Source organism: Musca autumnalis, unplaced genomic scaffold (genome assembly GCF_047663935.1).
Source record: "Musca autumnalis isolate F117 unplaced genomic scaffold, ASM4766393v1 scaffold_1, whole genome shotgun sequence".
NCBI lineage: Eukaryota > Metazoa > Arthropoda > Insecta > Diptera > Muscidae > Musca > Musca autumnalis.
The window spans coordinates 35385629-35410485 of NW_027411644.1; the positions used below are offsets into that span (position 1 = coordinate 35385629).

Below are 24857 nucleotides of genomic sequence, written 5' to 3' on the forward strand. Positions count from 1 at the left end.
CTGTACTCAATCGGCCCACTCCTTCGGGTACCTCCCACACAAAATTTCGGAAAAGTTCAGTTGAGGGCCATCTCTCGAATCGCTTTGATTTTTGTTTTAGCAACTCGCATTCACTGCCCCCCATACGACGGTACAAGTTTCATTAGCGGCAAGTCCATACTTCCTGAGAAAATAGCATGAAAGTTGCAAAAAACCCCTATGACACCGTGTGAGGTGGTTGGAGCGCAAGATAACTCTAGAACGGATCTGCCGATTCGGTGCAACATTTAGCCTTAGTAATATTTTGTCTAAACATAGTTTAAGTTCGTAGATAAGCCACATCGGTCCACTCCTTCAGGTACCTGCCCCACAAAAGTTCAAAAATATTCGGAAAAATTGTGCGCACGATAACTCTTGATGGGAGTGACCGATTTGGTCCATACTTAACACATTCTCATAATATCTACCAGATATAGATCAGGTTCAAATATGGACTATATTTGTCCACTCCATCCCGTACCTTCCACACAAAATTTTGGATAAGTTCACTTTAAGACCTGCTATTGAATCACTTTGATTTTTGTTGAAGCAACTTACATTCGCTGCCTCAATTACGATGGTAAAAGTTGTTTCAGGGGCAAGTCTATACTTCTTGAGAAAACAGCCCGAAGGGTGTAAAAACTCCCTATGGCACCCCCATGGTCTATCTCGGTCCATTCCTTTATGTACCTTTTCCGCAAAATTTTTGATCTCAACATTTTTGCCTAAATACATATGTTTTTTGGGGAAAAATTGTTTCAATATACACAGGCTGAGGGTATATCTCTGTCGGCAAAGCCGACTGATACTTTTTTACTTTTTTTTCATAAAAAGGTACCCCGCATTGCCAAAAACACTTTATACCTAAAACACAAGGATTCTAAGGAATCTGATGTCGAATATTTCAAAACCTGCAGAGATGAGCGGAACTTGTCGCGCCTATTTAGGTTACTTCCCGACGTAAACTTTCAAAACGCCAATACACGTGTCTTCTTTTTGTCGGTCCTCTTTCATAATCTGGCCGAATTGTCTTGTAATTATTGTTTGTGTTGTACAGTGTAATTGTTCCACAAACATCTCAGGCGGGACATGGGAGACTTCTCTCATATCAATGAGTGCACCCCGATTAATATTAAGCTCAATGATATGGGACCTACAGTCCACACCATACCAGCAAAGATGTAGTGAAATTAGATATGGAATGTTTTTATTTCGGGTCATATGATATTGATAGCTAGTGTAAAGTATCTCTAAGTTGTGTTATATATACAGAAGACACCTTACATGCATCTTATAACCAAAGGAGCCTTTAGAGTTCTTCTTAATAATGAAACCTCTTAAGAGGTTTTCTATGAACAGAATACCCTTAAGAAAACTATTAGAGGTATCTCCAGTCTTCCCATACAACGAAGCTTTTCGACACACGAAGGCCCTTTAAAGGTCTTTTATATACTGAAGACCCTTTACGACGAAGACATTTAGAGGTCCCTTTCTTTATACAGAAGACCCTTAAGAGGTCTTCCGTTAACAGACGACCCTTTAGAAGCCTTTAAGGAGAAAAGTTCTTTTAAATAGAAGAATTTTGGCATCGAAGGCTCTTTATAGGGTTTCTCCAATAAAAACGAGACCTTTAAAAGGTCTCCTGTACATTTGTTGACCCCTTAGAGGCTACCACAGAATATCCTTATAAAAGTATTTTACAAATAGAAAACTCTTCTGAGGCCTTCTGTAAATAGGAGACCCTAAAGTCTTTGATAACACTATGCAACACTGAAAATGCAAACAACTTCTAGTATGCATTTTTTGAAAGTACATATTTAGACTACAAAAACCCTAGTAGGGTTTTGTCCTGTCAGATCAAGTTCGGATTTTATGGCCTCATCTAAACCGGGCTAAATCTACACGTTATTGCATTTATCAGGCCTTTATCTCAGAAACGAATAGGAATTTGGCCTTGCTGTCTTTAGCAACATTGTAGCTCTAAACTAGTAGAACTTATCTTTTAAAAAAAACTAGGGCATCAAAATCTATAAAATATAGAACATTTTACATCATTTCTAAAATTCTGGTCAGTATCGGCTAAACTATTGGGAGTTAAATCAAGTAACATTTCGCAAAAATCTTCCAAATAAAGTTCTCAACAATTCTTTAGAACATTCTGAAACTCTAAAATGCTTTCTTCATGTTGTTTCAGCGGTATTTTGCATCATATCTTTTACAACACGTGTTTCAAACACAGTTCACACCAACAGTTTATTCTCGCATTTCGGATTTCACCACATTATTGACATTTTTATTAAATCGTCGTTGAAAAATGTAGTGAAAACAACGGGATAGAGTCATTTTACAGCAATGACATGTTCTGAAGAGTTGTGTATTGCATTCCAGGGAATATTTTTCCAAAAAAAATATTCAGAAAAAGTTAACGGTTTTGGAGATACGGTGCGAAATGTATAAAAATTTGTGGCATTTTTGCATATATTTTGAAATTTGAGGCAATAAATGCAGTTTTTCGAGTTCATTATTTCTCCAAATATTTTATTCTTGTCCTTATCTACAAATTTGCTTCAGAGGTCAGAAGAAGATTCGGATTCGGTTTCAGAGATATTGCCCCGAATTTCATTAAAAACTCAATATTTAACCCTGTTTAGATGGGGCCATAAAATACAAGCTGGATCTGACACAAGAAAATCCAACTAGGGTTTCTTGTAGTTTGGGTCTGTACTTTCAAAAAATCCTCAGTTCGTATTGTTTGCACAAGATCACCTTAAAAATGTTGCACAGTGTAATTAAAAACTCTTTGATATAATCTATAAATTGAAGACCCTTTAGAGGTATACTACACCTCGAAGATCTTTTGGAGATTTTCTATATATGGAAGAAAACTTTTTAGGGGTCTTCTACGGATTTTCAAATGGGGTTTCAGATGTAGAATACTCTCTACAGGTCTTCAGTACATAGAATACACGTTATAGGTCTTACATTGAATACTAGTTACATATCTAACATATCAAGAGGACCCTCTAAAGGTCTTCTATATATAGAAGACCATTTGTATAGAGAATCTTGTAGATGTTTTCTTAATATAGAAGATCAGATGGTTTTCCTACGAGGGTCACTAGAAAATTATCTGGCCTAGGCAGCACACAGTGTCGCCAGGCGTCATTTGACTTGTTATACCCTCCACCATAGGATGGGGGTATATTAAGTTTGTCACTACGTTTGTAACTACTCGAAATAATCTTTGTAGACCCCACAGACTATATATATTCTTGATCAGCGTGCAATTCTACATCGATATAGCCATGCCCGTCCGTCTGTGGAAATCACTCTAGCGTCCGAACGGATTGACGTAGGTGGATGAAATTTTGGCAAAATCTATTATTTGTACGTAGGACTTTTGGTGTTGAAAGCGGGCTATGTAGGTCCACGCTTTCGTATAGCCCCCATACAAAATGACGCGTGACGCGTCGTCGTTTTAAGGAATGTTTAAGATATTTGTCCCATTTTACCACCGAATTGGTTGTAACTTTGTATTTTGTGTCTCCAGAGGCCAAAAAAATTCCTACCAAAGTTGGTTTATATAGGTCCACGTTTTGGTATAGCCCCCATATAAAGTACGCGTCATTTTAATATATTTTGAATGTATTAGTCCCATTTGACAACAGAATCGGTTGTATCTTTGTATTTTGTGTTTCCAGAGGCTAAGAAATATTTCTACCATAAAATGTTTATATAGGTCCACGTTTTGATATAGCCCCCATAGGACGATATCTCCCGATTTTCGGTATTTTGAAGGGTATGGCCTCAATATCACACCGAGATGGCTGAAATTTGGTATTTAGTCTTCGTTGGGGGTATAGAACTTTCCCCCAGAAATTTGTAGGTATAGGTCCACGCCATCATATAGCCCCCATAGAACGGTACCTTCCGATTTTCGGTATTTTAAAGGTTGTGGTCACATTAATCCACCGAAATGGCTGAAATTTGTGGTGGAGGGTATAAAAAGTTCGGCCCGACCGAACTTAACGCTTTTCCTACTTGGTTTTTTTGGGAAAGTTTGACAGTTTTTAGCCTAAGCGTACTCAGGACAGTTTGACATACGACCATGTGTTTGGGTTGTTTACAGTGGCTTGATTGAGACACCTCCAAAACATGGTTTTTGAACGCTTTTACAGCATCTTTTGGCGATTGTTGCTTTTTTCGGGTTCATACGCATAGTTCCATGATTCGTCACATGGATCCATCTTATAGCCTTGCGATCGTATTTTTTCGAAATTTCTTGCACCGATCAACACGCATTTTTCACACTCATTTTTGCCACAAAGTGTTAATGTAATATTAAATGTTAGTTGGTGGAATAAATGTCCAAGGATGCATCTATTTTACGGTATATAACATGGCGATCTTGCATTATCCGTTCACACACGGCTTAATTTTTGTTTTGGTACAACGGCCGTTTTTGGACGACCCTCACGAACTTCGTTTTTACGGCGAGTGCCGGCTACGATTTAATTCATTAAACCAGTTTTTCACAGTGCTATAGGATGGTCCTTTATCGACATAAATAGATTCAATTTGATCGATGTACTATTGCACCGATTATCCGCGTCGAACACAACTCATGGCCGTATGTCAAACTGTCCGGAGTACGCTTAGGCTAAAAACTGTCAAACTTTCCAAAACAAAAACCAGTAAGGAAAGGATCAAAGTCGGGCGGGGCCGACTATATGATACCCTACACCACTGTGAATATGTAAAATATAAATCGGAGCTATATCCGGATCTAAACCGATTTTGATATAATTTGGCACATTTATTTCCAGACCGAATTCAGTCACACATTCCAAATATCATTGAAATCCGACTTATATAGCGTGTTTGGAGCAGCAAATACGCGAAATCGGCCGAAAATATATATGGGTGCTATATCCAAATCTGAACCGATTTCGATATAATTTGGCACATTTATTTCTAGACTGAATTCAGTCACACATTCCAAATTTCATCGAAATCGGAAATATATAGCGTGTTTGGTACAGAAAATACGTGAAATCGGCCGAAAATATATATGGGAGCTATATCCAAATCTGAACCGATTTCTATATAATTTGGCACACTTTCTATACCAAATTCAGTCAAACATTCCAAATTTCATTAAAATCGGACGTATATAGCGTGATTGGTACATCGCATACGTGAAATCGGGCGAACATATATATGGGAGCTATATCCAAATCTGAACCGATTTCGATATAATTTGGCACATTTATTTTTAGACCAAATTCAGTCACACATTCCAAATTTCATCGAAATCGGACATATATAGCGTGTGTGTTACAGAAAATACGTGAAATCGGCCGAAAATATATATGGGGGCTATACCAAAACTTGGACCGATATAGCCCATCTTCGAACTTGATCTTCCGACGGCTAAAAAAATGGTATTCCCCAATTTTCAGCGAAATCGGTCAACAAATGCGACCTGTATGTTGCGAACGGACGGACGGACATGCATAAATCGACTAAGAAGGAACTATGGGTCTAGAAGGAACTATGGGTCTATCTCGCTTCCTTTTGTATGTTACATACAAATGCACTAACACATAATACCCCTTACCAGGGTATAAAAAAAAATCGAATGACGCCTGGCGACACTACGTGTTGCCTAGGCCAGATAGTTTTCTAGTTACCCTCGTATAACATACTAGAAGGTTTTTCTATATTTCTTTAATAGACTACCGGTGGTAGTTTATTGATTAAGAATATTTTAAATAATCACTTCGATATTCTCGTAGAAGAACCTATGACCGTTTTGTCTGTCTCTATGAGGAAGTTTTATGGTCTGTAGTAGTTTTCTATAGGAAGACTTGTTGATATTCTGTGGTATTACTTTCTAGTCTTGTATGCGAATACCTTCTATTTCTCTATAGGAATCCCTTGAAAAATCCTATTAAAACCTTTTGGTCCTAAGTAGGATAACCTTATGGAATACACTAAATATCGTCTACCTAGAGAAGACAATCTGATCGTTTCTGAGAATGTTTTGTGGTATTTTGCAGCTTTCGATGGGATGACTTTTTGGTCTTCTATAAAAATATCTTCTAGTCTTTGATTGATAAATCACCTATTTTTCTATAGGAAGGATGATCTGCTTATAGAATTAATTATTTTAAGATCTTACAGCCTGTTGTTGTTGTTGTAGCAACGCATATATGTTGGTTCGTGTATTATTTCAGTTATCAGGTTCCTCTGTATCCAGACTCTAGAATTCTGCAACCTGGACTGGTTGCGTCCATAAAGAATGAGGAGACTGGTGAGTGGGGTTAGCTGGGCAGTTGAATAAATGCAGAGTATCGTGTGGTCCCAATCCACATGCTGGGCATATGTTGGGTATCGTGGCGTCAATTCTGGCCCAATACGAATTGAGGCGGCTGCATCGTCCGGATCTTAACTGAGCTAAAACCACTCGTGTTTGCCTTGGCAGCTGGCGTTCTTCTGCTGTGATGGATGGGGGATGGTTTCCAAGTACGGCATTCACACTGTATCTTCGTATTGCTTGCGCAACCATGTTGGTGTGAATGCGATTCAAGCCTGCCTGATAGGCTCGTTGATCTAGATCATTAAGGTCTCTCCTGACATGCCTGGGTGGGGGAGCCTGTCCATTAAATCGTGACAGGGATGCTCATCTCAGCCGTCCATGTGGGGAACAGCGTGGCTGTGGATTTAGCGGCGGATATTTTCATATTCCTCAGATGGAAGAACTGCACTAGGTCAGCTATGTAGACATTTAACCTATCACATATGTCATCGACGATAGGACCCGACGCCAAGATCGTACAATCATCCGCATACATCACGATCTCTATGCCGTCTGGAGAGTGTGGAATTTCAGAAAGGTAGAGCTTAAACTGTTCCGGACATATCACCCTTCCTTGGGGAACTCCCTGTTTCACTCTACGGGTTTTGGACTTCTTGTTTCTGAATTCTACAAACGACTGGCGTCCACACATATAGTTGATTACCCAACGTTTCAAACATGGCTGGAGATTAATTTTCTCTATATCCTCGAACAGCTTGGCATGGTTGACGGAATCGAAGGTTAAATACTCAACTCCAGGTTCATTCAGCTGCTTAAGCATTACCATCGATATTCGGTGCGGGCCCAACGCTTTGGATGATTTAGCGTTTCGGATGGCATCTGCAACATCGGTCATCATAAAGTGTAGTGGTACCTCCTCGGCTGGAAGAGCTCTTCTTATACGGCGTAGCACACTTCTCTTCGCCCTATCACTCTCGGGTTGCTCTATGAACTGCCGGTTAAAATAACACGAGCACCTCTTTGGGTCAGTTACTGTCACGTTGTTGGAAGTAACAACCGTTCTGTCATCCTTCTTTTCCGGACTCGAGAGTGCGTTCAGAGGTTATGTGGGTGGTTTGTCGGGTGGTCTGTTTACGGAGACGATGATAGGGAGGTGGTCCGAACTATGTGAAAGGACGGATTGCCAGAGTACGTCATTTATCAGACCTGGTGCCACAATGGTGATATCTGGCGAGCTGTTGCAGTTTCCTCTAATCCTCGTAGGAGCTTCTTCATTCACCGCGCAAAACGTGAAGCTATCGATTTGCTCTGCCAGCGCTGTACCCCTCTGGTCATTACCTAGGACGGAGTGCCAAAGCTCATGATGAGCATTGAAGTCACCTAGCACCAGACGGTTATCGCCCTCTAAATGCAAATTAATATTGAGCATAGAACGCCGGGCACAGCTATTCATCGGCGGTATGTACACATTATGCAGCTCTACCTCGGCAGTACCACACTTTACTGCTACCCCCATACACTCCATGTATGGGTCACTAGAGTCAAGCTCAAGCGAGATAGGTCTGTACTGGACAGACTGGTGTATTAGGAAGGCAAGTCCTCCTCCTCCGCTTCTTGTGCGATCCTTCCGCAAAACGTTGTAACCATCACAACGTAAGTTACAGGTGGCGGTGAGCTTTGTTTCCTGTATCGCGGCGACCATGACGTTTTTTCGACTCATAAAGTCCACAATTTCACTGACCTTATTGCGGAGACCGTTGCAATTGAATTGCAGGAATGATGCATTTCCGGGCCGTTGAACAGACGACGACGTAGAAGACGCACTGGGTGATGTGCTGTCGCAGCAAGCAGCAACATACTTGTCGCTGTAATCCCGGCTTGGGCTAGTGGGGTCCGCTTAGGATAACTCTTGACGTATTTCACTTAAATCGGCTGATATATTTGAATCAAATTTCATTTCCAAATATGTTTGCAACATAACCACCAATCGATTGATATTTATTTTGAAATAAATTTGAATTCGTGCTTCAGGTATGCCCTAATTATTTTAATCCTAATAACTCTCAAAATAGGCAACTTTGTTTTCCTTTCTATTGCCTATCAATTTCACATAAAATACAAATATACCCTAAAGCAAAACCAACCAATTTCAATTAAATTGCAAAATAATTTGGTCTCCTTTGTAGACATTTGATTTGAATAGTAATGACCCCTCTCTCCCTTTTAGGGGAGATGGGGGAGCACATATTTCTTCATGAGTGTTAGTGTCAATAGTTCAAATTCAATTTTTGCCAGTTCATAATTAATTCTCAGCTCACCAACAACAATTTATTGAGAGACCGGACAAAAAGGAAAAAACCCCGTCAAATAAAACAAAAAGAAAAAAACGAGCGAACGAGCAGCACCCTTTCAAAGTTTTATAACTTATCAATAAATCTTGGATATGTGGCTTTTGGCAATGGCCTGGACGGGCCAACAAGCCGGGCCAGGCAAAGTCAAACAGACACATAACGACACACCCAAATGAACTAAAAATTCATTGATATTGTTGTTGGTGTTGTGGTCTTTTTGTTTTACATATAAATTTTTTCTAGTTCACATATAAGAAATAGATTTCAGGACCGAAATGTTGGGGTGGGGTAAAGTACTTTTAATTTACTTAAGTCGCAAACATTTCCTTTTTGGCAAAAAAAAAAAAAAATAAAAATAAAAAAAGTATCAAAATTATGGCCACAGCCACCATTCATGGCCTAAAAGTGTTGTTTCCTTAGCTTTGATGATATTCAAATAAATATGCCGGTTACAAGAATCCTCCCCCAGTTCCCCCCAGTTAACACACACCAAATTGAGTGAGGTTGGTTTTGTCATAAAGCCCATTTGCAGCATAAAAAAGTTGTGATGTTGTTGTTTCTTGTTCTTCAAATGCAATTTTTAATTTGCAAAAATAATTGAAGTGACTGCTTTGCTGTCCGTTGTTCTGTTCTGTTTCGTTGCTGTTGTTCTTCTTAAGCTTGTCGGTTACCAGGAAAATTTATGGCCTGTCTTTGCATAGCTGGTCATAGGTTTAATTCCATTGGCATATTTCAGTCCAACAGCAGCGACAAGCCACTAGTCTTGCTGGCTAACATTACAACAAGAACAACAAATGTATCATAACTATGACATAATGGTACAGTTTAATTAAATGGTGTCTTAAGGCGTGTCGTCGTCATCATTGTCGTTGTCTTTGGCGTTGCAATTGCCAGCCTGTCTAACAATTTACAGCTTCTCTGAATGGTCATTACCAGTTTAGCCAAACCATCAGCCACCAATTTGTTTGAATTATTCTAAAGAAGATCATCGTTGTGCAGGAGAATGAGTGGTCATGGCCAATCGCCATGACATTTCTATAAATGAAATGTGAATGCCAATTAGTAGAGATATGACACTTTAGTGGCAGTTATTGTACAATTCAGTTCAATATGACCTCGAGATATATTCTAAAGGAGGAACATGTATTGGCCGACCATAGAGGCGTTGGAAAATATGTAAAACATATTATAGAAATTTTGATGATTGTTGAGAAGAACAGATTTTTGATCTCTTACCAATGTTAGATAAAGACAAATAAAAAAATATCAGTCGGCTTTGCCGGCAGGGCAGGGTGGTCCCACTACGGAAGCCAGGCAAGGATGCCAGCAAAAGTGAATCGTACAGACCGATTTCGCTTTTATCGCCCGTAGCAAAGACACTTGAGGTCTTGCTCCTCCCCAGTATCAGAAATAGCTATCAAGTTGCCGATCATCAGCATGGATTCCGTAAGCAGCACAGCACGACAACAGCGCTGCACGCCATTACCACATATATCTGTGAAGGACTCAACCAGAGACGGCCGTGCTATAGAACAGTGATGCTGGCGCTTGACTTATCAAAAGCCTTTGATACAGTTAGGCACTCCACGCTGTTTGAGGACATTGAGCAGACAACCCTCCGGCCAAGCTTGAAACGTTGGATAGTCAACTATATGTGTGGACGCCAGTCGTACGTGGAATTCAGAAATAAGAAGTCCAAACCCCGTAGAGTGAAACAGGGAGTTCCCCAAGGTGGGGTGATATCTGTTTACTGTTTAACCTCTACCTCTCCTGTATTCCACCCCCTCCAGACGGCATTGAGATCGTAACGTATGCCGATGATTGCACGATCCTGGCGTCAGGTACCTAACCTTATGACATCTGTGAGAGACTGAACAACTATTTAACCGATCTTACCACCTTTTTCCATTCGAGGAATATACAGATTTCCGCCACAAAATAAACAGCCACTCTGTTCACAACATGGGCAGCGCAGTTTGGACTTGAGTTGAATGTCGTGGTCGACGGTAGCAGCATTCCGACCACAAACTGCCCTAAAATTTTAGGAGTCACATTCGACACTACATTCACGTCGTGCGCACACGCCACAGCTATCTGCGACAAGTTGAAAAGTAGGAACAAGGTCCTCAAGTCCCTTGCCGGCAGCACTTGGGGTGCAGATAAAGAAACCTTGTTGGCCACGTATAACGCGATAGGTCGGTCTGTGGTAAGCTATGCGGCTCCAGTCTGGTCCCTGAGATTGTGTGATACGAACTGGAAAAAGATTCAAACTTGCCAGAATGCCGCCCTGAGAACAGCGACAGGGTGCCTCCTCAAATCTTCAGTGGACCATCTACATGAGGAGGCAAAAATTCTTCCTGTAAAGCAACACAATGAGATGCTTTCGTTGCAGTACCTGCTTGGATGTTACCGTGTGAGCCATCCCAATCACCATCCTGTGGGTAGGCCCGGCCCATTCAGGGAGATCAGGAAGGATATCCATGCTCTAGAGGGAGAGGTCCAACGATACAGGAGAGAACCCCTAGATCAACAAGCATATCAAGCAGGTTTGAATAGCATTCACACGGACGCAGTTGCCAAGGCCTTAAGCAATTATAGTGTGAATAAAGTACTCGGAGTACATACTCCATCTATCGTAGCTGAGGAGCGTCAGCTGCCACGACAAACCAGAGTAGTTTTGGCTCAACTACGCTCGGGATATTGCAGTCGCCTAAATTCGTATTGGGCGGAAATCATTCGCGCCGTGCAAGACATATGCCCAGTATGCGGCATGGGCCCGCACGACACACAACACCTTTTTATCTGCCCCGAAAAACTTACCCCTCTTACTCCAGTGGATCTGTGGCTACATCCCATCGAAGCAGCCACTTTTCTGGAACTGGAGATAGACCCAGAGCCAGATTGAACAGAGGAACGAACATATAAACATAACAAAAACACTGTTACAACAACAACAACAAAGATGTACCCTCAGCCTATGTGAATCTAAAATTTCATGGACAGATCGTATTTAGGGCTTTTCAGAATTTTGTGGCTCTTTTTGGACATTTGAACTTGGCGACACAAATGTGGATTAGGATTAAAGTTCACAAGTGTTGCGGAGGAGATACTTATAGGAAGGGACCGACTTGGTTCATGATAGAAGTGTATTTTATTTTGGGAGTCATATCTTTTCGATAGATATCGCGCCCACTAGTCATTTCAGTGGGTCATCGTGTAACTTTTGGACTAGTATGCCAGGAAGCATGGACTTGTCCAAAGAAAACATAATACTGCTGTAAACACGACCACAACGAACAGCATCGGTATTCATTTCCAAAGGCTCTTCGAACATACCCTAAACTGCACAAATGTTTAAGTGTTGTGGGGGAGGTTCCCTAAGGAGAGGACCGATATTAACCATTTTAGAAGTTAACCTAAATTTGGACCAAATTGGTTGCCCCGTTCAAGAGATATCGTTCATACCATTTTAGTGTGATTTTTTAAAAATTGGGGGACGTACCGGAAATTGTGGACCGGTATTACCCATCTTTGAACTGAAACTATATTCGAACTCGATCTATATCTGATAGATATATTAGGATGTGCAAAGTATGGACCGAATCGGTCACTCCCTTCAAGAGTTATCGAGCGCACAATTTTTCCGAACATTTTTGAACTTCTGTGGGGGAGGTACTCTAAGGAAGGACCGATATGGGCCATTTTAGAAGTTAAACTAAATTTATCCAAATATTAGATCCAAAGTTTGGACCAAATTGGTTGCCCCCTTCAGGAGATGCCGAAAAGTTGTGGTCCGGTGTTGTCCATCTTCGAACTAAAACTAAATTTGGACAAAATATGACGAAGGCCAAATTTTGGACCAAATCGGTTGAACAGTTCGAGAGTTACCGTGCTCCCGGCCTTCTCAAGAAGTATGGACTTGGACCCCTGAAAAAACTGTTACCGTCGTAATGGAGGTAGTGATTGCAAGTTGTGTCAACGAAAATCAAAGTGATTCGAAAGCAGGTCTTAAAGTGAATTTATCCGTAATTTTGTGTGATAGGTACCCGAAGGAGTGAACAAACATAGTCCATATTCGAACTGTATCTATATCTGGTAGATATATTAGGATCTGAAAAGTATGGACCAAATCGGTCACTCCCATCAAGAGTTATCGTGCGCCAAAATTGTCCGAACATTTTTGAATTTTTGTGGGGGAGATAACTGAAGGAGTGGACCGATATGGCTTATCTTCGAACTTAAACTATGTTTGAACAAAATATTACGAAGGCCACATTTTGGAGCAAATTTGTTGATTCGTTTGAGAGTTATCATGCACTCCAACCACTAGACACGGTGTCATAGGGTTTTTTTACACCTTTCAGGCTATTTTATCAGGAAGTAAGGGCTTGCCCCTGATGAAACTTATACCGTTGTATGGAGGGCACTGAACACAATTTGTTACAACAAAAATCAAAGCGATTCGAGAGCAGGTCCTAAACTGAACTTTGTGTGGGAGGTAACCGAAGGAGTGTACCAATTGAGTCCATACTAGAACTTCATCTGGTAGAAATTTAGCGATGTGAAAAGTATGGACCAAATCGGTTACTCCCTTCAAGAGTTATTGTGCGCACAAATTTTGCAAACATTTTCGAACTATTGTGGGGGAGGTACCTCAAGGAGTGGACCGATATGGCTTATCTTCGAACATAAACTAAGGTTGGACAAAATATTACGAAGGCCAAATGTTGGACTGAATCGGCAGATCCTTTCAAGAGTTATCTTACGCTCCAACAACTTCACACGGTGTCATAGGGGTTGTTTGAAACTTTCAGTCTATTTTGTCAGAAGTATGGGTTTGCCCCTGATGAAACTTGTACCGTCGTATGGGGGGCAGTGAATACAAGTTGTTACAACAAAAATCAAACCGATTCGAGAGCTGGTACTAAACTGAACTCTTCCGAAATTTTGTGGGGGAGGTACCGGAAGGAGTGGACAGATTGAGTCCATATTGGAACATCATCTAAGTCTGTTAGAAATTTCACGATGTGCAAAGTATGGACCAAATCCTAACATTTACGAACTTTTGTGGGGGAGGTACCGGAAGGGGTACCCATCTTCGAAGTTAAACTAATTTTGGACAAAATATTTCGAAAGCCAAATGTTGGACCGAATCCGGTAGATGCGTTCGAGAGTTATCGTGCGCTCCAGCCAGCCAGACAAACAGACGGACGGACATGACTAAATCGTCTCCAAATTGTCTGAAACGGATTTCGTCCAAACATACTTGAGGTCTAAAACCATTAATTTGATGAGGCACATTTTGCCCGTATGAAAGTGTATATACCCTTGTTAGCATAAGTGCTGAGGGTATAAAACCCTCCTTGGGTGGTGTTCTACCTATAGAAGACGCCTTTATGAGGTTTTCTGTCTATTATAGGCTTCTATGGGAGGTATTCTATCTAAAAGTGACAATTTTAGGAGATCTTCTATGTATAGAATACTCCTTTCTTCTGCTATTCAAACAAGACTCCTTAAACAGGTCTTTTATTCGAAGAAAATTTATTTAAAGAAGGTAGCTTTAGGAGATCTTCTATTCAGAGAAGACATTCCTAGGATGTTTCCTATTCACAGAACTTCTTCAAAGAAGATTACTTTAGGGCATATCTTAGAAGAAGGTCCCTTTAGGAGTTATTATATTCCAAGAAGACTCCTTTACGAGGTCTTATATTTAAAGATGACTCTTCAGGGAAGTCTTCTATTTAAAGAAGACTCTTCAGGGAAGTCTTCTATTAGAAGAAGATTAATTAAGAAGGTCTTCTATTCAAAGAAGACTCCCTTAGAAGGTCTTATATTTATAGCGAACGCTTTTATGAGATCTTCAGTCTATTGAAGACAGCTTCGGAAGGTATTCCAACTACATAAGACCCATTTAGGAGACCTTCTATTTGTAGAAGACCCCTTTAAAAGGTATTTTATCTATAGGACACCAATTTAGTAGTTCTTTTATCTATAGGAGGACTTCAACCTATAGAAGACGTCTTTGTGAAGTCTTCTGTCTATTTAAGGCCCTTTTGGGAGATTTTTATTAATACTTTGAGGTTTTCTTTGTATAGAAGACACTTTAAGGAGGTATTTTATTCAAACAAGAATTTTCAAGGCAATCTTTTGTTCACAGAAACCCTTTTAAGAGGTTAAATTTTCAAAGGAGACTCCTTTAGGAGGTCTTATATTCAAAGAAGACTCCTTTGGGAGATTTTCTACCTATAGAAGACGCCTTTAGGAGGTATTTTGTCTATTTAAGACACCTTAAGGATGTCCTCCATCAATGCCATCCATCTAAGAGGTCCTCTATATATGTCTCTCTTTAGGAGCTATTCTATTCAAAGAAGACTATTTAAGAAAGTTTCCTATTCACAGAACTCCTATTCAAAGAAGACTACTTTAGGAGGTTTTCTATTCAAATATAACTCCTTTAAGAGGTCTTATATTTATAGAGAACGCCTTTATGAGGTATTTTTCTATTAAAGATCCCTTAAGGATGTCCTCTATCTATAGAATAACCTTTTAGGAGGTCTTCTATCTGTAGAAGATCCATTTACTAGGTTTTATATTCAAAGAAGGCTCATTAGGAGTTCTTCTGTTCACTGAAATCCCTTTAGGAGGTCTTCTTTTCAAAGAAGACTCCTTTAGGATGTCTGCTATTCAACGAAGATTACTTCAGGAGATCTTTTATTCAAAGAAGACTCCTTCGGGAGGTCATTTATTTATAGAATACACCTTTGTAAGGACTTTTGTGTATTAAAGACCCCTTCAGGCGGTATTTTATATATAAGACCACTTTAGTTAGAATTCTATCTATAGAATAACTCGTTATGGGGTTTTCTATAAAAACCCCATTCTATAGAAGACCCCTGAAGAAGGTCTTTAATCTCTAGGAGATTCCTTTAGGATGTCATGTTCCTATAGGAAACCCCTTGTGAGGCCTTCAATTTTTAGAAGACCCATTTAGGAGGTATTCTTCACATAGAAGGTCCCATTATGGGGACGTACATCTTTAGGAGACCCCTTTAGGAGGTTGTCTATTTATAGAAAATCCCTTTTACAATTTCAATTAGGAGGCAATTGACGTCAAAGAAACAAAGATAACGATCTATTTGAGTATCCTCTTAAGAAGGATGTATAGAAATTTTTTCTGGGTTCTGAGGTATCAATACCGTTTTATACCATACATTGTACGTTTAACCGATGTCGCCATAATAACACTCTGGCCGATTGTCCTGATAATAATGTATTCGAAACCTTGTAAATATCGAGGCCAAAGTTCTCGGGCCACAAAGCTTAATCGGAATAACAACAATCAATCATTGTAGAATCTTATCTCCCAATCAAGCTCGAACTTGGTGTTGTTTCCTCAATGAGGTCCCCGCAATATCTTTCTATAATTTTCCTCCTACCGGTTTGGATAAAATGATACATTTCCTCGTATGGTTGAGCTTCCATGCTTTTTATACCCTCAGCCTTTAGGGTAGCCTTTAGATAGATATGTACCCTATACACTTTTATACGGGCAAAATGTGCCTCATCGAAATAATGGTTTTAAGCCCCAAGTATGTTTGGACGAAATGTGTTTCAGACAATTTGGAGTTGATTTAGCAATGTCCGTCCGTCTGGCTGGCTGGTGCGCACGATAACTCTCTAACGGATGAACCGATTCGGTTCGAATTTTGGCTTTCGTAATATTTTGTCCAAACTTAGTTTAAGTTCGAAGATAAGCTATATCGGTTCACTCCTTCCGGTACCTCCCACACAAAATTTCAAAAATGTTCGGAAAAATTGTTCGTACGGTAACTTTTGAAGGGAGTGACCGAATTGGTCCATATTTTACACATCCTAATATATCTACCAGATATAGATCAGGTCCAAATATGGACTATATTTGTACACTTCATCCGGTATCTCCCCCACAAAAGTTCGAAAATGTTCGGAAAATTTGTACGTACGATAACTCTTGAAGGAAGTAACCGATTCGGTCCATAATTTTCAACTTGTGAAATGTCTACCAGACTTAGATGAGTTTCCAATATGGACTAAATCGGTCCACTCCTTCGGGTACCTCCCACACGAAATTTGGGATAAGTTCAGTTTAGGACCTGTTCGCGAATCGCTTTGATTTTTGTTTTAGCAACTTGTATTCACTGCCTCCTATACGACGGTACAAGTTTCATCAGGGGCAAGTCCACACTTCCTGAGAAAATAGCCCCAAAGTTGCAAAAAAAACCCTGTGACACCGTGTGAGATGGTTGGAGCGCAAGATAACTCTCGAACAGATCTGCCGATTCGGTCCAAAATTTGGCCTTAGTAATATTTTGTCCAAACATAGTTTAAGTTCGAAGATAAGCCATATCGGTCCACTCCTTCAGGTACCTCCCCCACAAAAGTTCGAAAATGTTCGGAAAAATTGTTCGTACGGAAACTCTTTAAGGGAGTGGCCGAATTGGTCCATACTTTACACATCCTAATATATCTACCAGATATAGATCAGGGTCAAATATTGACTATATTTGTCCACTCCATCCGGTACCTCCCACACAAAATTTAGGATAAGTTCACTTTAAGACCTGCAATCGAATCACGTTGATTTTTGTTGAACCAACTAGCATTCGCTGCCTCAATTACGGTGGTAAAATTTCTTTTTCTGGGGCAAGTCCATCTTCTTGAGCAAACACCCCCTATGGCACCATATGTAGTGTCTGGAGATCCACTTCCATAATGGCCAATGTCGATCCATTCCTTTAAGTATCTCCTCCTCGAAACTTTTGATCTTTAATCCTAAGCAACGTTTTTATCGGTTCATACATCCAAAATTTTTAAAACCCCCTAAATACATATGTTTTTTGGGAAAAATATTTTCAATATACACAGGCTGAGGGTATATCTCTGTCAGCAAAGCTAACTGATACTTTTTTACTTGTTTTATATAGATATAAGTCCTCCGAAAGTGAAAGTGAAAGACATCATAAGGGGTCTTCTATTGATAGAAAATCTCCTAGAGTGACCTCCTATTGATTGAAGACCTACTAAAGCGGGTCTGCTGCTGTAGATAGAAATCCTTCTTAAGGGGTGTTCTGGATACAGAAGGCCTCCCAAAAAAATCTTTTATAGATGGAAAACATCCTGGTGGGGTATTTTATAAATATAAGACCTTCTAAAGGCGTCTTCTATAGATAAAAGCCTTCCTGAAGGTGTCTTCCAATAGAAGAACTTTTAAAGGCGTCAGCAATTGATAGAAGAAAGAGGTCTAAAGGTATATGCTATAGACTGAAGACCCCCTAGAGGAGTCTTTTTAACTGAAGAACTCCTTAAAGAGTCTTATATAAATAGAAGACGTGTTCTTCTATACTTAGAAGACCTGCTAAAAAAGTCTCCTGTTGGTAGATGACCTCCTAAGGGGATTTTCTATTGATAGAAGATCTCTACATGGGTCTTCTGTAAATAAATTACCTCCTACAGGGGAATTCTATGACGCGAAGACCGTCTTAAGGGGTATTATAGGGATGGAAGAGCCCTCATAAATGGGTATTCTGCTTATAGAATACCTCATACAGGAGTCCTCTGTAGATAAAATACCTCTTAAAGGGGTCTTCTTTCTACAGAGGACCTTTTTAAAATGGCTTCTATATAATTCCCCTTTAAGATGTCGTTTATATATAGAGCACCCATGTATGAGGTCTTGTATCCTACCCAGTAAGGATAGAACAATCGATGGATCGAGTTGACTCCCATACACTTCACATAGCTGAGCTTCAGTCCTTCCTTCCACTTAATATGTCCTTTGATATTATTTTCCTTAAACTTATTTATCATTGCAGTCCGTGGTGGGGGTGAATCGTTAGCACTTTTAGTTTAACGTCAAGTCCTTTTCTAAATTATACTACTGGATAAACTGTTATCTTCCAACATTCTAAAAATGTCCTCTCTTTGTTTGAAGCCACCTAATCTTCTGTCATTTTACTTTGGTAAAAATTTATCTGGATACGTTTTTGACGTACGTCGAAATCGCTTATAACGTCGGTCAAGGGACCAACGGAATTCGTCGCTATAACCGATATGTCGTTATAAGCGATAGGGCTATAAAGGGCCCCAGAGATTTGGGACTTTTGGATATCGTCATCATTGACATTTCATCATTGAAATCACGAGACTTAAGACACAAACATTAAATTAGAATATTTCTCCACTGTAACAGTGAGTAAAAACAAAAGACTTAAGACACAAACTTCAATAAAAATTTTTATGTTGCGGCTACTTTGCCCTTAATATATTCAATTCAATAGAATTTAAATAAATAGATAATTTTAATTCTTACTTACCATTGAATGGCCTAAATATTCCGCCGCATTATCCGAGATATATAACAGTTTGCCATTTTGGGTTAACATCATTAGGAAACCGGATAAAGCCTTAAAGGAAAATAAAAACAACAAAACGAAATAATTTACTTTAAAGGTATTAGGTAATAGCCAGGTTGGGTGTTAGGGCCACATTAAAGCAATAAATCACACATATTGTAAATTAACAAAAGCCGACCATTAATGTTAAAAGGCAATTTGGAAGTTACAGTTTGCTTTTGGCAGTAGGTGGTGGTTGGTTATTCAATCTACATATTTATATGGTCACGAATGGAGTTTGAGTTTTTGCTTCGTCCAGTTATCGATTTGTGATCAATCTCCCTAACTCGCTCACTTAGTCACTTAGTTTGGTCACAACGTCAAGGTCTGCTAATAAACAATTTCATTTTTCCCTCAATTCGCCAGAATTGGCCACAGCTAGACAGGCTGCCTGCCCGGTACTTAACCCAGTAGCCATTCACTTGCCTGCCTGGCTAGTTGAAAAAAGTTGAAAAAAAAAACATAAAACAAAAACAGGATAGGTTTCCTTTTGCTCTACTCCTACAACAAAACATTTTTTCGCCAGTCATTGGTGTCATTGTTTTGACCATTCAATTTTGTTGCATATATTCCACTTTTTGGCGATAACTATGATTTGGGTGTTTAGTTTGGTTTGGACTGGGGTGCCACTTTTAAATACTTCCTTGGAATTTAGTTTTGTGATATGTAAATGTCAACGCAACCAATCATAGCAACAACAAAAACAACAACAACCACAACAGAAACTGGTGACTTAATAGAGTTGTTTCCTAAGAATGATTGTCATTTATGTGGTAAGCTCCGCTGTAAATGGGCTATGAGAGAACTTGACAGATGGACATATAAGTCAGGCATGTGGTGGTTTGTCAGCACTTCCATTACTTTAACTCCAACAGAGTCTCTAAATGTTTGACTTGACTTTGAAGGCCAATTCCAACTAAATTCTAAACCATTCTAATCAGTCTCTTTCGGGTTTTTTTCTTTTTTAAGGAAAAATAACAAACATAAAATTGAAAATGGCAACAACACAAACAACTGAAAACTTCCAAACCATTTGTATGTTGATTTTAATGAAAGCTCCCTCAAGCCAATGAGTGGTACCTGCTGTCGCATCATTACCCGCTTGCCAGACATTTGTGAAAATCAATGAAATTCCATGTTAATGACTGGAAGACTGCTGCGCTCTTTGTGTGTCTGTTTGTCCGTCTGCCATTTTGTGTTTTTAGAATTTCTGAGGAATTTCCAAAAGTTGTTTTTTTTTTGTTTTCTTTCTCATATTCTTCCAAGTGATGGATTCACTTGGCCATTATTATGTTGGGGTTTCTGTTATGTTTGCTCCTGGTAATAATTTCCCTGGCGAAAACAACATCCAAAGTTCAAATTGTTTTCTTGACTCCGACGGCGGCATATGGTTGTTGGCTGAGTTGCTTGCTGATTTTCTTAAAGTAATCAAAACCATGAGGAACAAATACAAAAAAAAACAACAAAGTATAGTGTAATTGGTTGTGGGGTCATGAAATGTTATTTGATGAACAGTGGTGAGTGATGAGTTTTAAGGAAGCAACTATTGAAGAAAGTCCATGAAGGAAAGAGCGCCCAGCTAAAATATCTTCTATCTAAGGGACGATCTGGAGATAAGGAGCCACGTAGACACCGCTTCTATAAGGAACTCACAACACGCCTACATCAAAGGCAAATCCGTGGAGTCTGCCTTGCATGAGGTGGTTGGCTTCATTGAGAGAAATATTGAAAACTCAACCTTTACTTTGGCTGCCTTTCTGGACATAGAAGGAGCTTTTAACAACGTAGAAATTGAGTCCATAAAACTCTCACTTAAGAAAGTTAACACACCTGAACCTCTAACTTGTTGGATAAATAATATGCTAGAAAGCAGAATTATAAACTCCAGCATAGGGGAGACAAAAATTAGGAAAACAGTTACTGGAGGCACCCCCCAAGGCGGGTGCTCTCACCGTTACTGTGGCTACTTGTTATAAACAATATTTTGACTGATCTGGACAATCAAGGTATAAAAGTCGTTGCTTATGCGGACGACGAAGTACTACTGATTTCCGGTAAGTTTCCGTCAACCATTTCGGAGCTTATGCAGGGAGCATTATCGACGCTGTCGCGCTGGGCTAAGGCCAATGGCCTTGGAGTAAACCCAACCAAGACAGAACTGGTAATGTTCACGAGAAAGCGTAAGCTCGGCGTTTTTGTACCACCAACACTGGATGGAGTACAGCTTCAGCTCTCGCCCGAGGCAAAGTACCTTGGCACAATCCTGGACTGTCAATTGCGATGGAACAGGAATGCTGAGGAGCGGGCGAAGAGAGGATTGATTGCGCTTTATTCATGTAAGAATTCTATCGGGAAAAGTTGGGGTCTAAACCCATCGATTATACACTGGTTGTATAACACCGTGGTTAGACCCATCTTATCCTATGGTTCTCTTGTTTGGTGGCACTCACTGCGCCATCCAGTAGGCTTGACAAGTTGCAAAGAGCTGCCGCGATTCTCATAACTGGAGCCACCAGGAGCACACCACAGGCTGCGCTGAACGCAATGCTGAACTTAAAACCACTGAGTCTCAGCATTAAGTGTCAGGCAACTCTCAGTGCCCTACGGCTGCATGAAGAGGATCTCTTGCGCGGTTGTGCCTATGGGCATGGATGTATCCTGAACGAATCAGGTATAAATGTGAACCAACGCGGCAAATTGAGGGACTATATATCACCAGTCCAGATATTTGACGATATTGACGTCATTATACCTAGTAGACACGACTGGAACCGCAGTAACCCCCCTCTGGACGGTCTGGCTTTTTATACAGACGGTTCCAAGATGGAGGAAGGTACCGGGGCTGGCGTCTACTGTGAAAGGCTATCTCTTGAGTACACCTACAGGCTAGACAGCAACTGTAGTATCTTCCAGGCTGAAATCTTCGCGATTTGGAAGGCAGCGGAATTGATAAAAAGTTTGGTTGCATTAATGTTTGAACCGGTGACTATCTTTGTGGATAGTCAAGCGGCTCTTAAAGCCATCAAATCCTGCAACATCAAATCCGATATCGTCCTTAAGTGTAGATCAGCCTTGGGAACGCTAACTAACGGCTTTCGACTATGCTGGGTACTAGGACACCGTGACTATCTGGGTAATGAAAGAGCAGATGAATTAGCTAGACGAGGATCGCAGTCTACAGATCTAGCTATCGCTGACTCCATCAAACCACCCATTTGTCATTTCTTCCAAAAAATTGAAGCGTTCTCTGACGAATGAGCCAGTGAATTGTGGCATAATGAACCTAGGTGCATTGTGGCTAGATCCATATGGCCGTCTCTGTCAGTCAAAAGAACGAACTCTCTGTTGAACCTGAGTAAAGCTGAAGTTAGAGTAACGACGGGAGTCATCACTGGACACTGCTATATCAGGGCCTTTACCATCAAATGGGATGAGGATGTTACTGACTACTGCAGACTCTGTGAGGATGAGGAGGAGTTGGAGACGAACTAGCACCTCCTGTGTCGACATAGGTTAGTAGGTGTTCACCCTCCACCGTGTCTAACTTTCTACTCAACTGTGGAACCTGCTGTGATCTACAACATCATCAAAAATCTGAAGTGGCTGAGACAGCGCAACCTGAACGCGTAAATGATGTTTCTATTATTCTGCCTACCATCAAAATAAAACTTTTTCTTCCTTCCCTAAAACTATTCCTCCCCTCTTAAACTTTATTGTAATTTATTTGTTCTTGACTTTTTAATAACTTTATTTCTTCCCTCTCTCCTCTCCTTCCCTACTCCTCTTTTCATTACAGTATTTTCCTCTTTTTTCTACTGGATGATCACAATGGACCGCAAGGTCTCCGAGTGACGCAGTCACAAGTTAGTGGCTGCACATCCCCAAACCTAACCTAATCTAGGAGGTCTTATATAGATAGAATTTCCCTTTTGGATACCTTTTATTAACAGAATAACCCTTTAGGTGATCTTTTATCAAAAGAAGACGACTTAAGCAGATATTACTTTAGTAGGAGACTCCATTATGAAGTCTTTTATCAATAAAAGACGTCTTTGAAGGTATCCCGAAGACTCCTTAAGGAGATCTCTTTGATTAGAAGAACCCTTTAGGTGACCTTTTAACAATAGGAGACCACTTTAGATATAAGAGGTTATTTATCAACAGAAGACCCTTTTAGAAAGTCTTTTATCAACAGGAGACCCCATTAAGAGGCATTTTATCAAAAGAGAACCCCTTTAGGAGGTCTTCACGCGTAAGATACCACCTAATGAGGTCTTCACCAGTATAAGACCCTTTAATGAGGCCTTCTATCAAACGAATGTCCCTTTAGGATATTTTGTATCAATAGAAGGCCCCTTTAGGAGGTCTTAATTAAAATAAGATAGCTTTAAGTGGTCTTCCGTCAAGAGGAGATTCCATTTGGAGGTCTTCCATCAATTGAAGACCCCTTTATGACGCTTACTATCTACAGAAGACCGCTTTAGGAGGTTTTCTATCAAACGAAGGCCCTTGGAAGACCCCATCGGGAGGTCTTCCATAAATAGAAGGTCAATAGAGGTCTTTTGTCAATAGAAGCCCCCTTTAGGGGACATTCCAATTATAGAATACCATTTTAGCAGGTCTTTTATGAAAAGAAGACCCATTAAGGAGGTCGTCTATCGATTGAAGACCCCACAGGTTGTATTTTATCAGTAGAAGACTTCTTTAGGATACATTCTAATAATGGAATACCACTTTAGGATGACTTCTATCAGCAGAAGACCCCTCCAAGAAAATGACTTTGAGAGGCCTTCCACCAGCAAAGATCCCATGGGGAGGTCTTCTATCAATAGAAGACCCAATTAGAAGGACTTCCAACAATAGAAGACCCCCATTAGAAGGTACTATATCAATAGATTTCCCCCTTGTGGAGGTATTTCATCAATAGAAGACCCCTTCGTGAATTTTTTTATCAAAATGAGGGTCCTTCTTGGTGATCTTCCATCAGTAGGAGACTTCATTATAAGGTTTTCTATCAATAGAAGACCTCTTCAAAAGGTCTTTTATCAAAAGAAGACCCCATTAGGAGAAATTTCTATCAATAAAATACCACCTTAAGGAGGCATTATATCGATAGATTACCAATTTAGGAGGTCTTTTTCTGATAGAAGACCCCTTCAGGAACTCCTTAGTTGATCCCTTAACATAGGAGACTTAATCTTGAGGTTTTCTATCAATTGAAGACACCTTTAGGAGGTCTTCTATCAAACGAATACCCCTTAAGGAGGTTTTTATTAATAAAACAAGTAAAAAAGCGTCAGTCGGCTTTGCCGACAGAGATATACCCTCAGCCAATGTGAAGTGAAACTTTCATCTACGGGCAGATCGTATTTAGTGTGTCTTCAGAATTTTGTGGTCCTTTTTGAACATTTGAACTTGCCGAAAAAATGTGGATTAAGAATTAGAAACAAATGTTGAACTTTTGTGGAGGAGGTACACTTAGGGAGGACCGATATGGGCCATTTTAGAAGTTAAAATAAATTTTGACAAAATATTAGGAGAACCAAAGTTTGGACCAAATTGGTTGACCAATTCAAGAGATGTAGTCCTAGCATATTAGTGAAATTTTATTGGGAGAGAAGTACCGGAAGTTGTGGTCCGGTATTGCCCCATGAAACTAAGTTTGGATAAAATATGACGAAGACCAAATGTTGGACCAAATCGGTTGAACAGTTCTAGAGTTATCGTAACATAGGT

General features: G+C 40.0%; 1 protein-coding gene across 2 annotated transcripts in view; it reads right to left on the reverse strand.

Moving 5' to 3' along the window:
• dysf (neuronal PAS domain protein dysfusion) overlaps nucleotides 1-24857 on the reverse strand; it is a 195155-nt gene that overhangs the window by 25406 nt on the left and 144892 nt on the right. For both annotated transcript variants that reach the window (XM_073972924.1, XM_073972933.1), the window contains exon 5: nucleotides 19044-19133. In XM_073972924.1, coding sequence (XP_073829025.1) covers nucleotides 19044-19133 — 90 coding nt within the window. The remainder of the gene's footprint in view (nucleotides 1-19043; nucleotides 19134-24857) is intronic.